This window comes from Equus quagga, chromosome 8 (assembly GCF_021613505.1).
Source record: "Equus quagga isolate Etosha38 chromosome 8, UCLA_HA_Equagga_1.0, whole genome shotgun sequence".
Classification (NCBI taxonomy): domain Eukaryota; kingdom Metazoa; phylum Chordata; class Mammalia; order Perissodactyla; family Equidae; genus Equus; species Equus quagga.
The window spans coordinates 113,846,269-113,864,802 of record NC_060274.1 but is presented as its reverse complement, the minus strand read 5'-3'; the positions used below and the strand labels follow the sequence as shown (position 1 = coordinate 113,864,802).

General features: G+C 43.3%; 1 protein-coding gene across 4 annotated transcripts in view; it reads left to right on the top strand.

Moving 5' to 3' along the window:
• Positions 1-18,534, top strand: part of LOC124244034 (solute carrier family 23 member 1-like) — a 53,740-nt gene that overhangs the window by 3,006 nt on the left and 32,200 nt on the right. Inside the window, exons 2-4 of one of the 4 annotated variants that reach the window (XM_046670238.1) lie at positions 3,653-3,799; positions 6,784-6,941; positions 18,198-18,357. In XM_046670238.1, coding sequence (XP_046526194.1) covers positions 3,653-3,799; positions 6,784-6,941; positions 18,198-18,357 — 465 coding nt within the window. The remainder of the gene's footprint in view (positions 1-3,652; positions 3,800-6,783; positions 6,942-18,197; positions 18,358-18,534) is intronic. The other 3 variants (XM_046670239.1, XM_046670240.1, XM_046670241.1) reach the window with 3 other exon arrangements.

The window sequence follows — 18,534 nt, the reverse complement described above, 5'->3', positions numbered from 1 at the left end:
TGGGAGAGGTGAAGTGATGTGCCTTTGGCCTCCAAGCAGGGCGCTGACAGACCATGTCAGCCCAGCTTCAAACTGCATGCCCCATTGATCTGTGTAGCCTACCCAGAATCCGTCAATCGATTGATCGATCAATCTCTCTTTCCTTCTCCCTCTCCTCTTTTCCTCCACCTGTTTTTCCTCTGTTGCCCTCACTGATTCCTCCATACATTCACTAAAACCTCGTGACAAGGGCTCAGGGGCCCAGAGTTCCTTCCCTCCTGCACCCTGCAGTCTGTCTTGGGCCCAGCCTTAACCTCCTTCGGCAGAAACAACTTTCCTGAGCAACCCAAGTACCAAGCAGCATCAATACATCCTTCTTCTCAGAAGTCTAGATAGGATAAGCACGATGTTTCAGAAGAGTTCTACCAGTTAGTTAGGTATTTACTTAAAAAAAAAAATCAAAGGCTGGCCCCATGGCCTAGTGGTTCAGTTCACTTGCTCTGCTTTGGTGGCCGAGGGTTTTGCTGGTTCAGGTCCTGGGCACAGACCTAGCACCACTCCTCAAGCCAGGCTGAGGCGGTGTCCCACATAGCAGAACTAGGAGGACCTACAACTAGAACATACAGCTATGTACTGGTGGGTTTTGGATAGAAGAAGAAGAAGAAGAAGAAGAAGAAGAAGAAAAGATTGGCAACAGATGTTAGCTCTGGGCCAATCTTTAAAAGAAAATCAGTGAGAAAAACTCTCTATAGTCATTAATTTATACATTCATTCATCTAATTCACCAGTCAACAGAGAGTTGTATGAGTGCTAACTATGCGCTGGGATGGCCATAGAGACTTTATGGGACTTGATGATCTTTTGGACAAGGAAACACGGGGCACTCAGGCCTGTTTTGGGCCAGGGTAAATGTGCTCATGGTTTTGTAGGAGCCTCTGAGGAGGAAAGGGCTACTTTAGTCTGAGGCTGGGGTTGGGCGAGGTCAGGGAAGGCTTCCCGGAGCAGGTGAGGGATGCATACGTCCAGCCATCGCTAAACAGATGAGCAGAAGCAAAACTCTTACATTAATCTTTTAGGACCTAAATGTTGGAAGATTAATGAGCAAACACTGTTCAGAACCCCAGCAAGAAAATGACTTTGCAGAGCTGGGCTGCGGCTGGATCAGTCAGCCCACCATCAGCAGCCTGACCATAGCCCTGGGCTCCCCCGGCTGTTCCGAGGCTCAGAGAGCTAAGCCACGCCCGCTCTGTGGCTAGTGATGCGGGCCCCACAGGTGGCTCTGGGAAGGAATTAGGATCAGTGTTTGCTAATGCTCTAACCTCATGGAGGAGGCCTGAGTTCCTCAGTCTCCACCTAGGAAATGTGGAATTCTACGTCTCTGCCACCTCGTCTACCTGGGATGGACTACCCGCCCCACCTCCCCATGACAGGCAGCACTGTCCCTAGTTAGGACTTCTGTAGTGGGAACTAGCAAATACTCAAAACAGCAGTTGTTAACTGAGAGCGATCTCACTCCTCCCCTTCGGGGACATTTGCAATGTCCAGAGACATTTTTGGTTGTCACAAGTGTAGGGGAGGAGGTGCCACAGGCATCTAGTGGGGAGAGGCCACAGGTGTTGCTTAACATCCCACAGTGCACAGTCCAGCCCCACCCCCCGACGCATACACACAACACACAAAGAATCACCTCGTCCAAAGTGTCAACAGTGCTAGTGCGAGAAACCCTCTCTTAGAAGATAGTGTTCCCTAGGGACCAGTGCTGTCCTGGAGGTGGTAGGGACAACCACCCAGTTCTTGACCTGGTGGGTTTCTTGCTTCTCTCCACTTCTAAGTAAGTGGAGAAAGCCACTCCTCTCCCATCTCCTTCTTCCACTTCTCCAGAACAGGACCGCTGACCTGTCATGTACCGCAGCCACAGTGCCCAGGGCCCATCATTCTTGTAGCGGTCCACAAAAATGTTTTTACTTCTTTTAAAAGCAGAAGAAAGAAAAGAACTTTTAGATCAAAGAAAGTGTTTCAACATATAATAAAATATTTGTCTTTATACCAACGTAGTCACAAAATATAATATTAAATTTTTTGTGGAAGAAGGATCCCATAGAGTAGCAGTGCTCAGCACCCATGAGGGTCATCATGCAGCCCTGGTTCAGAAGTTTCCTCTGAGTCTTGGCTGAGGTAAAGGGGGCTGAGGCATGGAGGTGGGTGTTACTGTTCTTTTCTGGAAGTTTCTCTGTGAGAAGCCCACACCACCCTCAGGGCAGCCCTGGCTCTGCCACTGTGCAGACCCTGCCCTCTGTCGTCTGACTACGGCCTGGGACCCCGCTGGGGCATATTACCTAGGGCTGCCTGATTTTCATGCTGGTGAGCTTGCCACCTTCTGGCCACACCAGAGGCATTGTTCTCATACTCTCGTCACGCACAGCCAGATGCTCAAATGTCAGCCCTAACCACAAATTTAAAGTCTTTGAAACATAAGACTGGAAGCTCATCTTAATTTTAACAGCTAATATTATTGGGCAATTACACTGTGCCAGGCACTGGACTTTGTGCTTCTTACACTAATTTTTTCCAGCTTTATTCAGATTTAATTGACAAATAATACTGTGTAAGTTTACAGTGTAAACCATGTGGATTTGATACAGGTATATATTGCAACATGATTCCCACCATAGCATTAGCTAACAACAGCCTCACATCACTGAATGACCATTTCTTTTTTTCAGTGAAAACATTTAAGATCCACTCTCTTAACAACTTTCAAGTATATAATATAATATTATTAGCTATAATCACCAAGCTGTGCATTAGATCCCTAGCTCTTATTTGTCTTATAATATTTGTTTACATTCTTTGACCAATATCTCCTCATTTCTTCACACTCCTATTTAATTTTGTCAACTATCTATGAAGTAGATGTTACAACATTTCTGTTTTATAGATCAGACAATGAGGCTTAGAAATATTAGTAATGTGCCCAAGCCTGGTAAGCTATACAGCCAATAAGTTGGAGGGGAAAGTTTATAATTTGAAGTTAATTTTGGTTAAACTGGTAGGAATGTAAGTCGGCTATTGACCCCAGAGCATTCTGTATGCACTGCACTCATTTACATTTGTGTGTGACATCCATTCATTCAGTCTACACTGAGCACAATGACTGCTCTAGAAGCTGGGACAACAAAGAAGAGTAAGGCACAATCAATGCATTCTAGGAACTCACAGCCCAGCAGAAGAGATGGATAAGGAAACGGTCCATATAGTAACCATCCTGTGATGAGGGCTTTGGCAGATGTGAGCCCAGAGCTGAGGGCAGCTACACCACTCTGGGGCCAGGATCCCCATTTACCTGACTGTGTGGAAGGGAAACCTGCCCATTTTCTGACCTTGGAGTTGGCCCCCATCCCTTCTTGCACATAGTTGCTTCTCTGCCAGGGCTTCGGGCAAGGCATCCACTCCTCTTGCATGGCCCCAGATTCACACAGAGGCCCTGTGCAGATGTATAATAAAGAAAATCACTGCTCTTTTGAGTCTGGACCTAGAAATCCCAAGCTGGCCAACAGTTATCCTTGTCTCTTTGCCTCTTTCTTCTGGAAGGCTGTCCATCTGCGTGGTTGAACTCAGGAAGTCCATTTGATTCCTTTGCAAATGCCCACGTGTGTCCTTCTCTTGTTCTCAGCAGCAGGATGATAACATGTTCAGCTGCCAAGTTGATGGCCGAGGCAAGAAGAAGGATGGTCAGCCCGGGAGTCCCAGCAGCAGCCACCTGGCCTATGGCATCTTGGATGTCCCACCATGGTATCTCTGCATCCTCTTGGGGATCCAGGTAATGCCACCCAGCAAACACTGGGTCCAAAGAGGCTCTGCCTCAAAAGCTACATCAGTGCACACCCGGGTCAAATTAGTCAAGATCCACAACTTCTTTTGCTGATATTGTTGTCTTCCATGTAACTGAGCTCTAGGGGGGCTCAGAGCTCCTCTGGTCTCTCTTTCTGTCCAGGAGTTTGGGGGGCGGGGGAGGAATTAGCTAGGAATCTCTCTCATGCTGGGCTGATAGGTCACATCAAGAACACCAACTGGGCCATTGTTTGTTTTTTCAAGAAACTAATTTTAATTTATTTGATTGGCAACAACTAAAAAATTTGTTAACCAATGCTTGGGGAATTTTGGGAAGCGAGCTCTCTTGAACACTTTCGTTGGAGTGTTATTTGCTGCAATCTTTCTGGATGACAATTTGGTGATTTCCATCAACATGTAAAACACATATACCCTTTCGCCCAGTTCCCAATGCTTGAGAACTTCTCTGTGGATGTGCTGACAAGGTTTGTTCAGATCAGTACAAAGAAGTTCTTGTAACATTATTGGTAATAATAAAATCAAAACCACACAACAAACAAACAAACCTTAGAAACAATGAAAATATCCATCACAGGGAACAGGTTAAATAAATTGTGACACATCCTAACAAAGAACATTTATATGCAGCTGTTAAAAAGAGAAGGATAGGGGCCGGCTCAGTGGTTCAGCAGTTAAGTTCGCATGTTCCACTTCGGTGGCCCAGGTTTCGCCGTTTGGATCCCAGGTGTGGACATGGCGCCGCTTGGCATGCCATGCTGTGGTAGGCGTCCCACATAGAAAGTAGAGGAAGATGGGCACGGATGTCAGCTCAGGACCACTCTTCCTCAGTAAAAAGAGGAGGATTGGCAGCAGATCTTAGCTCAGGGCTAATCTTCCTCAAAAAAAAAAAAAAAAAGAAAAAAAGAAAAGAAAAAGAGAAGGATATATTTACTGTGCAGTTAGGGAATGTTCCCCAAGATATGTTAATGAAAAATCACAGTAGATAACTGTGTATTGTGTGATCTTTTTTTGTGTTAAAAACAAACAAAAAAGAAATAAAATGGTAGAAATAAGTATATGTAGTAACTTCACATGTTTTGAATGGTTCACAAGAAACTAATAAAGCTATTTAGCCTTGGGAAGAGCAACTAGGAAAGGCAGGGTAGCTTTCAACTTTCATTTTTTTTTATTGAGTAACCTTTTACAGCATGAATTTTCTAATTTCATAGATGTGTTTCTTTACTATTACAGACGGGTCAATATGGGATTGCAGGGATGTGATACACATTTTTATTTGCTTCTTTGTACTTTTCCATAAAATAAGAACAATGTCATACCATTTTAAAAATATTATGATGAGCCAATAAAATGGATATTGTAGATGTTTTATCATGAAAAGATGTTGAATCTTGTCAAATGCTTTTTCTGCATCTTTTGAGATGATCATATGATTTTTATCTTTCATTTTATTAATATGTTGTATTATATTTACTCATTTGTCTATGTTGAACCATCTTTGCATTCCAGGGATGAATCCCACTTGATCGTGGTCTATGATCCATTTAATGTACTGCTGAATTCAGCTTGCTACTATTTTGATGAGAATTTTTGCATCTCTATTCATCAGGGATATTGGTCTGTATCGTTCTTTTCTTGTAGTGTCCTTATCTGGCTTTGGTATCAGGGTTATTCTGGTCTCATAAAATGAGTTTGGGTGTGTCCCCTCCTCTTCAATTTTTGGAAGAGTTTGAGTATTGGTGTTAATTATTCTTCAGTGTTTCATGGAATTCACCAGTGAAACCATCTGGTCCTGGCATTTTCTTTGTTGGGATGGTTTGGATTACTGATTCAAGATCCTTGCTTGTTGTTGCTCTGTTCACATTTTCTGTTTCTTTATGATTCAGTCTTCATAAGTTATATGTTTCTAGGAAGTTATCCATTTCTTCTAGGTTATTCAATTTGTTGGTGTATAATTGTTCATACTAGTGTCTTATGGTTCTTTGTGTTTCTCTTGTATCAGTTGTAATGGTTCCTCTTTCATTTCTGATTTTGTGGGTCTTTTTTTTTTTTTTTGCTTAGTCTAGCTAAGGGTTTATCTTTTTGATCTTTTCTATTGTTTTTCTTGTCTCTGTTTCACTTGTTTCTGCTCTGATCTTTGTTATTTCCTTTCTTCTGCTAACTTTGGGCTTAGTTTGTTCTTCTTTTTCTAGTTCCTTGAGGAGTAAAGTTAGATTGTTTATTTAAGAGCTTTCTTCTTTCTTGATGTAGGCATTGGTTACTATAAACTTCCCTTTTAGAACAGCTTTTGCTGCATGCCATAAGTTTTGGTATGTTACGTTTGCATTTTCATTTGTCTCAAGATATTTTTTAATTTCTTCTTTGACTCATTGGTCATTCAGAAGCCTGTTGCTTAATTTCCACAAATCTGTGAATTTTTCAGTTTTCCTCTCATTATTGATTCCCAGTTTCATACAACTTTAGTTGGAAAAGATACTTGGTATGACTTCAATCTTCTTAAGTTGGCTAAAGCTGTTTTTGGACTTAATACATGATCTATCCTGGAGAACGTGCTCAGGCCTTCCTGGTCAATGGTCTTGCCCTCACCTTCTGCCTTGTTTTAATAATGAGCCTCTTGCCTTGTTCTTATTCTTGTGGCCCTCTCCTTGGTTCTTGTTACGTCCACATAAGCTCTGTTTCTACTTTGGTTTCTTAGCCAGGATATCTGTTCCCAGCACTTGGATCCTACCCAGGGTTTGCCCTGGAATCCCAGACTCTGTAGCTAGATCCCTGCTTCTTGCTGCCAGGCCTTCCTAGTTTCTATTGTTTGTCTGGATCTGTGCCTATCATTCATGGCCAGGTTCCCTCTGAGACTGGAGTTGGAGCTCTTGGCTCTGGCAGTGGGAATGGAAATGAGGGTGGTTCAGGAAGCCACAGCATCTACACACCCATCTACTCTCTCTGCTCTGCCCACAGCACTTCCTTACAGCCCTGGGGGGGCTCGTGGCAGTGCCGCTCATTCTGGCCAAGGAACTGTGTCTGCAGCATGACCCCCTGACCCAGAGCTACCTCATCAGCACCATCTTCTTTGCCTCTGGCATCTGTACTCTCCTGCAAGTCTTTTTCGGAGTCAGGTAAGTAAAATCCTACCCATGGGTTCAGACTTTTACCTGCAAGGGTATTGGCATGTCTTGCTTGGCTTGTGGCAGGACAGGCAGTTAGGAAGCTGGTGTGACATGGTAGAAGGAGCACAGAGCCAGGAGTCAAGCCTGGGTTCAAGTCCTAGATTCAACACTTACTCTTCATAATAGTTAGGAATCTTGATTAAGTAACACAAACCCAGATTAACCGAGGTAAAATTTGCTCTTTATTAACTTATCAGATCAAGCCAAGAGAAAGGCAGGGCGCATTTTGCATCAGGAACATCTTGAACCAGGGAGTCAATGCAACTGGGACTTGCTCTCCTTGTCTTGTCTCTACTTAGGTCTGCCCATAATATTTGTGAGACCCAGGGCAAGAGTACAAATGCAGACCCACACACTCCATGTCTAAATATCAGAGAGTTATAGACCAAACTTACAAACTCCTAAAGAAAATATGTTCTGATCATCCCACCTGGAAGGCCAGGTTTGAATTAGAATTCTCTGATTCCTTCAAGTTCTGCTTTGGAAACTTACAGCATGGGGAGGGCTGGCTCCAAGCCTGGGGGCTTCTCCCTTCTCTTCCCACCACAAGCTTTGCTCCAGATCACAAATGGTCTCACATGCATGAATGCGGACACCTCAACCTGAACACCCTAGTTCCATCCACACCCCCTCCCACCTCTGGATTCCCCAAACAGCTGCCCCCTGGCCATCCTTCAGGCCTAGGGGTTTGTATACCAGCATCATGGTCAGCCTTCATCAGGACAGACCTGGGGAAGAGGCCCAAGCAGGCTCTGGAAGAGGTTTAAGGCCATTTGAGCAGAGAATTCTTGGGACTAAAAGAAGAGGGGCACATAGACTTGATGTGGGTCCCTTGGCCCTGCAGACGCCTCCCCAGAGGAGGCCAGAGTGGAGGCCTCTAGAGCATCAGGCTAAGTGCAGGGGGCTGTCCCTTCCTAGTCTGAAGACAAGACTGTCTCTTCATTACTCTGCCAGTGCCTGTGCTTCATTCTCGCAGACATGCTTCCTGCATGTGTCCACAGACAGGGCTGCTGGCAGGCCTCACACTAACCCCTCAAAAGCAGGTCAGTACCGCTCTGGCTGTCCTCACATTTTAAAATTCCAGGGGAGAGCTCTGATTGGCCCAGTTTAAGCCACATGCCCAGCCCTGGACCCCCCAGGGCAACAAATATGGCAATTCCCATTTGGGCAGCTTTCCAAATGAAGCGAGAAAGACGATGTCTGTTCTGAGTAGACAATAGAGCAGACATTCGCTGAACCAGATATGTGCTCTGGGATCTGTCAGATGAGGCTCATGATAATATGTGTCCTGCTCCCTTACAGTGTCATCGAGATAATCAATTGTTATAATCAGTGGAATTATCTTTTTTTCCTTAAACCATCAAGTCTTTTCTGTTCATATGTAGGCTCATAAAATTAGCCTGAGTAAAATGGAGTCCTATTGCTCTGGAGCTGGCCTGGACAAAACTGTGAATGCAGCCTGGAAAACATGTCTTTGGAACATTCCCTCCTCATTTCCACACATCCGGTCTTCACTTTCTCCACTACCACCCCCGGCCCCACCTGGATTGCACACCACACAGTGGCTCCCTTGGGTCACCACCTCCTCAGGAAAGTCTTCTCTGTGGGTCCTCCAGACCTTTCCTGCTCACCTCCCTCACCCCACATCTGTCAGTCCTGTATCTTCTCCCTCTCACATTTATTTAGCATCCAGTCCAAGGACAGACCCAGGTTTTGTTCAGATTAAAGCTTGTACAGTTTTTGGTGTCCCCTTTAAGAAGAGAACACAAAATTATGAACATATATCATGTACAGAAGAGAACAGTATTAAATTCAAAAAAAGTCAAAACAAATTACAAATTTTTAAAAGCAGGTAAACACCATAAATTTCAAAACATAGCAAGGTATTTTTTATTCTTTAACTTTCTGATAAGCCCCTGTAATACAGTTTTCGTCACATTTTATGGTTGCATACCCTTCAGTCCCCTCTTCATTTCACAGAGAGAAGGAAACATAATTCAGTCATTCCTCTAGCAGGAGTCACTCCAAATCTGTTTGTTATGACTGCTAGTTGGAACTCATTATCATGCTTTCACATGCAAACTGTAGTACTGCTATAGCTTTGTGCCCCAAAACACAGGAATTCTGACCAATTCTATGGCACATGATTCCTATCAATGTTTTATAAATGCACGGTGCGTTTATCATTGTATATGCTGCGTTAATAAGCATATTCCCGACAGGAGAAAACTTCCATTTTGCCTGCACATCAATGAGAACCAGACCTTCTCCAGTAATTTGGCGTAGCTGCTGGTTGGCTAATTTGCCACAGACTAGCTTCTGAATGCACACATTAAAACCTTGTTTCTCGGGGCTGGCCCCGTGGCCGAGTGGTTAAGTTCGCGCGCTCCGCTGCAGGCGGCCCAGTGTTTCGTTGGTTCGAATCCTGGGCGCGGACATGGCACTGCTCATCAAACCACGCTGAGGCAGTGTCCCACATGCCACAACTAGAAGGACCCACAACGAAGAATATACAACTATGTACCGGGGGGCTTTGGGGAGAAAAAGAAAAAAATAAAATCTTTAAAAACAAAACAAAACAAAAAAAACCTTGTTCCTCATCTACCACCCACATGTGTCAAGTGGCAGGTGCTGTGGGGCACATTCATACCATAATGTGGCCTCTAGTCCTGCACCTTCATGACATAGAATGAGCTGGCACAGTGGGCTGTAGAGTGTTGCTAGAAACCATGAACACTCCAAGATGGCTAGCAATGCATTAACTACACCTGGGTAGTTTAGTGGTCTCAAACCACAAAATATATCCTACTACATTCAAACTAAATTTATCCTGACTCAACTCCCCCTTAGCCAGATCTTAAAAAGTGTCCATGGCCTTTCAAATGCCATCTGGCGCAAGGGTTGGAGTTAGGGAGGTGGCAGTGGAAGGAGACGGTAGTTACAGACAATTGTGGCTGAAACCTTTTACTTTCGCAAATTTTATGAAGGTGTATGGCTAGTGGGCTGGGCTTTAGAAGGAGCCATGCAAGTGAGGGGCCCATCACTGTGAATCTGCTTTGACCTAATCTGTGCCAGGCCTGTGCTCAGCCCTGGAGTTGCAGAGGAACATGGAAAACCTTCCCTGCAGTGTGCTTCTGCCTGACCTGTCTTAAGAGGAAATGACTGGACAGGAAAAATTAAGACCCATTTATTCCTTATCAGTTATCTGAATCAAGCCCCACAGGTGTAGGCTGATACGGGGTTGGCCCATTGTTTCCAGGACAGGCTGACTGCAGGCAGCATCCAGAGGAGAATATTCCTTCCTACCGTGGTCTTTTGCTAAATCAAGTCAAGGGCACTTTCCACAGTGCTTCCTTTGCAAGTCATGTCCAGGAGCTATGCCAGTGCTGAAGTTCTCCCATTCTCCGCTAAGGAGTGCCTACATCTTTGGCAGGTTATTTCCTTTCTCCCTCTATCTTCTCTTGTCACCATCGCTGTGAGACAAGATTTCTTCCAAATTCCCTATCAAGAACTGAAAGAGGTACAGGGTACCTGGCCATCAGACACATCAGAGGAGGGAGAAGGGTTGATGAGTCCCAAAGAGGGGGCTGGTGCTTCTGCTTCCTGTGGGTTTGAGTTGGGCGGTTATCCACAGGGAAGGTGCGCGATGGGCTTTCCCGCAATTTAGCAGGTCCTTACCTGCTTGGTGTAGGGAGCCCAGTAAAAAGATGAACAAAGGCTTCCTCATCTAAGAGTGAAGTAGTTGGGGCTCTTGGGGTGCCCAGGATTTCTCACAATGCAGTGACTCTTATAAATTCAAGAAGAATTCATCAGTCCCCTCCTACATTCTTGAGGCTCTGCTCTCCATCCTGACCTATTTCAAAGAAAAGTCCCTCGACATTCTCTTTTGCCCACTCATTGGATTGGCTCCAAGAAGGGGACATCAGAATGATATCACAGGTGAGGTTGGATTCCAGTGACTCAAGCTCCAGATGCATCTGTTCCCAACTGTGGACATCTTTCCCGTTTACCCATTGGCCCCTCAAACTCCACATGGTTCAACCTCAAACCTCCTTGGGGTTCCTGGTTCCTGTTCCTCCTCTTCCTTCTAGGTTCCTAGATGTGCAGGACATACTGCCCTGCCCAGTGGGGACTTAGTGCTCCCTCTCCTTTCTACCCCTGACAATATTTGCATTTCTTTTCTCTTGGAGTTCTCACATTTCTGTGAAAAGGAAGTGTTTTTTAATTTTTCCAAAGTCTTGAGAATTAAATTAGATAATGCATGAAAGTGCTTAAGTCAGTAAAAAAAAAAATCTATTTTTCACACCAAGGAAAGGATTGTACCATACAGGCAATTTTGCACCCTCCCTTCCTTTTTTAATAATTAAAAAAATGTAATTTGGGTAAAAACACTCCACCCCCTTTTATAAACATATGCAATGCATTGCACATATCTTTCAGTTTCAATAAACACACTTACACAATAGCACTTTTTAAAAAATGTCCACTTAGTCTTCTAAATTCTAGAATATATAAATATATTCTAGCCTACTTAACTATTTCTTATTAAAGGACATATAAGTTTTTTTTGAGCTTTTCATTATTGTAATAGTGACCAATGTAATTCGTAATTATGAGAAGTATAAATTTTGTGTGTATTGATAATCATTTATCTAGTTAAAGACAGAATAAAGACTGGAAGAAATGTTAAAGGTTATTCTGGGTGATATACATTATATATGAAAGGTACATATTATATGTGTGCTGATAAAGCTTATCTAGTTAAAGATACGAAAAGACTGAAAAAAATGTTAATGATTATTTCTGGGTTGTAGAATTAGGGTGACAAATTTATTCTTTCTATTTCTCTTTACTTTCCATTCATTTTTATTCAAAGTTCATCTGTTACTTATAACTGGGAAAAATAAAAACCACTTAAAATGTTTTTTTAGAAAAGTATCAGGGTGTGTTTCACGAGCCACAGCTTTGAATCTGTGCCTGAGAGGAAAAGTCCAGAAGGCTGCCCATTATCATCTTGGAAGGGAAGCAAGGAGCTATGGAGCAAGACCCCCGCCTTGAGACAACTTCTGACAATCTTTGTCACCTCACCTGCTTTTATCTTTGTTTCCCCAATCTGTTTCCCTGTGATGATCAGTATTAAAGCCCATAAAAACAAGAGAAGGCAGGTGTGCATGTCTTCAGTGCAGAACAGAAGGAGGGACTGGAACAATGGCCCCCAGTCCACTGACAGTTTGGGAGCAGGTGTCAAAGGCACATTCAGGGGAGTGAGTAGTTATGGGTTTAAAGAAGACAGATGAACAGGCTCCCCCATCCCCAATCAGAGATCTCCCCGCTTTTCTTCCAGGCAGAGGCAAGCACTCTCATCCCTCCAAGCTGATTATTTAGGCATTTTCCTCCAAGTCTCTAACTAATACACTTCCGTTTTAGGCATTACTGGTTGATGTGCCAACATGGATGAGTATAATTTCTTTTTCTCTCACAGTCCCTCCCTCCCACCACATACAAGCACACTTCCCATCCTCCTGTTCTCCCACACTCCCAGCACAGATCAATATTCGGTGCTTATGTTATAATGACTATGATGCTATTCAGATCTGAATCACAAAGCTCCTTTCCTGCTCAACTTTTTGTTTACCCTGGAGCTAAAATATTTCTTGTTTTTAGTATGCTTACTTTTCTAAGTACTTATTTCTAATTGAATTCTAGACTCTCTGCCTGTTGTCTGAATCTCTTAATAATTTCATTCACATTGCGCAGTCGATCAGCTTCATCTTCTTGGTGAACTTCTCCTGGAGCGCTCCGACTTGCTGCAGTCTGGATTGGTGGTTGCCTGTGCCTGGTGCTCAGCTGTCATCCTCAGATGCCTCTTCATCCTCATGCTGGGAATTCCCTTCCTGTCAGTTCTCAAGTCTAGATTTCTTGTTCCCATATCTTCCTCTTTCTTTGATGGAACACAATTCTCTAGTAGCTTCCAGAGAGAGAGTCCATGGGAGGTAAATTTTGTAAGACTTTGTGTAAGTGAAAACGTGTTGATTCTTCTCTCACACTTGATTGATAGCTTGGCTGGGTATAGAATTTTAGGTTGGAAATAATTTTCTTTCAGAATTTCGAAAGCATTGTTTCATTGTCTTCTAGTTTCCAATGTGATTTTAAGATGTCCAAAGCCTATGTCCTCTTCCTCTTTCTCTGCAGGATTTTGTACAGGCTCAAGTCATGCTGGGTTTTCTGTCTGTTTAACATTTAACTGGGAGAGTTTATCTAGTCACAGTGTCTAAGTCACAACATCAACAATGAGTATCCTTTTGCTAAATCCAGTAGACTTCCTCTTAGTAATTTTCCATCCACTGACCCCCACCCTGCTCCTTGGCTATAAATTTTTACTTTTTCTTGTATGGGGACTTGAGCAAGCTCTTGCCCATCACAAAATCCCATTGTAGCGCCCCTCCCTTTGAATAAAATCTGCCTTAACATCTTTAACAAGTGTCATGAATAATATTTTCTTTAACAGGAGTACATGAGAGCTCAGAGAGAAGGGTTGAGGCTTAATTTCCCAATATGTCCAAAAGGTTAAATGTTCCTGGTTGATGGGCCAAAATGGGACTACAAAGAGAGGAGAAAAATGTCCCACCTCATCATTAGCTTAAACCTTTCAAGTTGAATGTTCTTACTTCAATTCCTGTTGTCACTTGTCCTTATAACAAACACACTGTTACAATTTGGCCCCATGACTCACTTTCTCATCAGGGCTCCCCCACTTCCCAGCTGAACCCTGCCACTGGCTTCCCCTGGGCATCAGTTTCCTCATAAACAGACAATGCAGTGTCACCCTACCCACCCTGAAGTACTCTTGAGATATCAAAATGAAAGTGTTGTGTAGTTTTTAAATACTGTATAAACTTAGATGTTAATATGACCCCCAGGGACACATTTCTGTGGCTTTGCCAACCTAAAATATTAATCCTATCAGACTTTTAGGATACATTCCTGAGGCTGCAGATTTTGACATTTTACATCTCTTAGAAAACATGCAAGTCACTGTTGTAAAGGAAAATGGTCGGGAGTGTTCTCTTGTTTGTACGTAAGCAGACTGATGAGATGGTGAAGGGTGGAGAGAGGAGTAGGATGGACAGAGAGAGTCTGCCTATGTTTCTATGGGATGTTATCAGGGTGGCAGTGGAGATTTGCACCCAGATTCAATCCATCTGAGCCCAGAATGGCTTTTTCTGTAATGGTTCACGAGGCTGGCTGTGTGTGACATGGGGTAGGGAGAGGGAGAAGGAATAAGTGGAACACGTAATTGGAAGGTCTGAGTATAGAGTGGCAGGTCCTTACTGTATCATATTTGTACGTCCCCATAGATCCTATTTAGAACAAGATGAAGTGTAAATCAATAGCTAAAGTTAATTCATAGCATGTCATGACTTGTGGCACATTATTAGAGCACATCCTCCAAATAAAATCTAACAAAAAAAGAAACAGAGACAGAGAAAGAGAGAGAAAAAGGATCTGAAATCCACCTGACAACTAGAATGATAAGCTTAAAAATAATTAGTAGATCCAATAAAAGCAACTCCATCCCAATTGACACATGTTGTGACACCATGTGAAGAGAGCTGTGCATCAGACATTGATCCTTACATGTTAACGTGAGCCCCTAAAGTAGACAGACACTATCTACTTTAACAGCTAGAACAGAAGAAACAACACAGAGGAGTAAAGTGAAAGCTGTGAAGGGCTGTGCAGGTAAGGCCGTGCTACCTGAGGGGCTGAGTGGATGCCACAGAGCAAGGGGTCATTGAGGCAGAGATGCAGCCTTGGACCAGCCCAAGCACCTGGAGTCCAACAACACAAAAGAAAACAAGGATCATAGAAGACAAATCTTAGAGAACCAACCTGCAAGAAATGGAAAAGCTGAAACAACAGTAAAACTCAGGCTCACACAATAACATCTGCTATTTAGGGGAAATGTTAAGAGAATGCCCTGATGTGCACTACCTTCCTGGGAAGTACCCACACATTTCAGAGGGAATAAGAATGAAAATTACTGCTACTTATTGAGCTCTGCTATGCCCTAGGCATTGGGCTGAGCATTTATACATATTTTTTCTTCACAGCTACTCCTTGAGGAGAGTACTATTATCTTTATTTTATTGAAGGGGACACAGGCTTGCAGAAGTTGGGCAACATGCCTGGGTCACACACTAATAAGGCAGAGCCAGATTCAAACTTGCCTTTGGTCTACAATGTGCTCTTAATCAGTGTCATGGGCCAGTGATGACGAGTGAGGAGACCCAAGCACTTGTCCTGGATAACTCTGTGGCTTTGGGCCCCATTTTCCCTATCTATAAAATGACAGTGCAAGGCTGGATATATTTCACAGGCTGTTCTCATTCTAAGAGGCTGAGTTTTAAATCAATAACCTGTACTTTATAGGAGAGACATTTAAGTCAGAAAGCACATGTACAGTAAATGTGAATCATACTCATGGGCAAATTAAAAAAAAAAGGAGTTGCCATCATGGTAGCAGATGAAATTAATATGAAATTTAAAAGAGCACTGAGATACACATTAAGGTCATCATAAAAGGTAAGAGATATGCTGAATTATTAAAGCCTGGTAATTACACTGAATGCATATATCTCAAACAGCCACTAGGAAACTATACAATGGAAAACCTAGCAGAAACACAATTAGTACATAGAGATCTGTCTGTCTATCTATCTATTGTCTCTATATCTACCTATCCATCTATCTATCTATCTATCTATCTATCTATCTATCTATCTATTTACCTATCTATCTACCATCTATTATCTATCTGTCCATATATCAAAGGGTACCAATAAGAAGTTATGAGAAAGAAATGGGAATGCTAATGAAATGAGGAGAGGAGAGAGAGAGGAATGAATGAGAATGGAGTTGGAAGTTCTGAATATAGAATGATGAGGGAAGAATTTATTGATACATTGTGTGAACCTAAAGGTAGGACACGATAATACACTGAAGCAAATAAATGAAAAAAAATAATCTTCCCATGAACATAAAAGGTATTTGGCAATTACAAAAAGGCAGAAAGTCCATATCATATTATCCCAACTACATGTAATAATCTTGAAAGAAAATAACATGAACAGAGTTAGAAAAGTGCTCAGCCACTTGAAAATTTTGAAATACTCCCTTAAATAATTTCTGAGTTAGGGATGAATTCCTGCATATGATAAGAGAAAACACTTTTTAAAAATGAAAACCAAGCTCACTATAGTAAATAAAGAATCACTATAAATGTATTTTGACAGTATCCAACTTCTGTGTAATGAATAGACAGCTTATGGCCAGGAAAAAGAGACATGAAATCACATGAATGAGTGCACATCTTTTATGACTTAATGAAACACAAATTAACATTTGTTATGGTTTCATCACATGCCTATTAAACTAAAAAGCATAATAATAAAATCCAATGTCAGTAGGTTTTTTATGGTACCAGGCTCAGTTCTGGAGGGATGGAAAAGAAAATAATGAATCCCTGACCTCACAGAATCCAGTAATACCTAAATGGCTGAGGCAGTGGTAGCATACAAACATGGTGGGGTGTGTGTAAGCCTCCCTGAAAGTGCTTGCTAAGGTGTTCAAAGCAATCCCTGAGAGGCAGTTACTATACACGGTTAGTTTGTTAGTACGAAGACTAACAGAAATGCGTAACTAGAATAGCAGTGGGAGCTGTGTCTTCCTCACCCTCGTATCCCCAATACCTGGGGCACCCTGTGCCTGCCACATAGCAGGTCCTCAAAGAACATGTGTTGAATGAATGAAATGTGCATAGAGAATTACAGCCAAAAATTAAAACATAAGTCCTATATGATGTACTCTCTGGTTATACCCTTATACAAAGATATCTATGTTCATTTTAAAAGCTCAAAAGGAAGTTTGCAATGATCTAAGTATAGCATGTTTCCCTTCTCTGTCAAGGTACTTAGATTCATAATTTTTAAATTAAAAAAAGTTATTCACACATACTCATACCACCTCCCGTGTGTTCCTGCCCTGTGTGTGCAATGTATTCCATTCTATTTTGGAGTGTTATGGGTCTAGATTTATGCATCTAGATCAGTTGTTCTTGGCCCCGGCTGCACGTTGGAATCACCCAGAGCTTTATGCACTCGCCCTGCTGGGGCGCGCTCCTAGACAAGCCCGTTAACTTGTCTGAGGGTGATGCCCAGGCATCGCTGATTCCAATGTTCAGCCAGGACACAAAGGCCACCTAGGCAATAAAATTCTTTCATACACTTTATATTTTATTGCATAAAATGTGTTCAGTCATTCTCCAGAATAATTCTTTAAGCTGTCTTCATGGAATCCTGAGTTCAAAAATACCCAGCTAGTATTGTTAAGAAAAAGTACTTGACCAGGGTGGGCCATGCTGACAAATGCAATCAAGAGGCTGGGGTACCCCTGTTCCATCCCCACTCCTCCAAATTCTAGCATCCAGGGCGGGCAGACTTAATAGCTTCTGACCTCTAGTAAGAGAGGGTTGGTGGAGGTTGACTTGTGAGGCCGTGTTCACCTTGAAGAGAGGACAAGCCAGGGAGGCACTGCTAGAAGTTCTCACAGAGGCCAGAGTGAGACACCGACCAGGAGTGAGAGGGGCCTGGATGGGGGACACACCCTGACAACTGACCTCTGTCCTCTTCTGTCCATGTGATCAAAAGGAGCCTGAAGGTGGAGGTCTGGGTCTGCTGCTCAGTTTGAAGACACAGAGGACTCTGGCAACCCAGACTCTAGGCTGTGCATCTCTTGTCAGTGGGGAACTCCACATGTGTGAGCTGTGCTTTGATCCTTGGTCAGGGAAGATTCTCTGGGACTGGGGTAGACAACGGCACCCACCACCTGTGTTCGCTGAGCTCTGTGCTGTCTCCAGACCTTTTCCTAGCACCTGACTCTCTCCTCCTGGGCTTGCCTCTCCAGGACTGGGGTTAGGTCTGCTTGTCTTTCCCCTCCCCACCTCTCCTACCTGTCCAAAGTGTAGCAGAGTTCATGGATCTGACTTGGAGTTCGGCAGGAGTTCCCTGTAAACCAAAAACAACAGGGGTCATGTGTTGCCTGGAAACTGAGGTAGGATTTGGGATTAAAAGGCACCCATTGGGGCCAGTGACAGACTAGTACTAAATGATCTTATGGGTAACCACATCCTTTCCCCTCCTCCAGGCTGCCCATTCTCCAGGGAGGTACATTTGGTTTTGTGGCACCCTCCCTGGCCATGCTGTCCCTTCCTGCCTGGAAATGCCCCGAGTGGACACTCAATGCCAGCCAGGTAAACACCAGCTCTCCTGAATTCATCGAGGAATGGCAGAAGAGGATCCGAGAGGTAATGGGGCAGGGGAAGTGGGTGGGAGGAATGGAGGGGTACTCAACAGGGGCTCCCGAGTTGACTCATTTGTTCAACATGCGTTGTTCAGCTCACTGCTGGGCAAGATTCCAGGCTTTAAGATACTGCTGTAGGTAAGACAGACAAGGACCCTGCCGTCATGGAGCTAACACACTA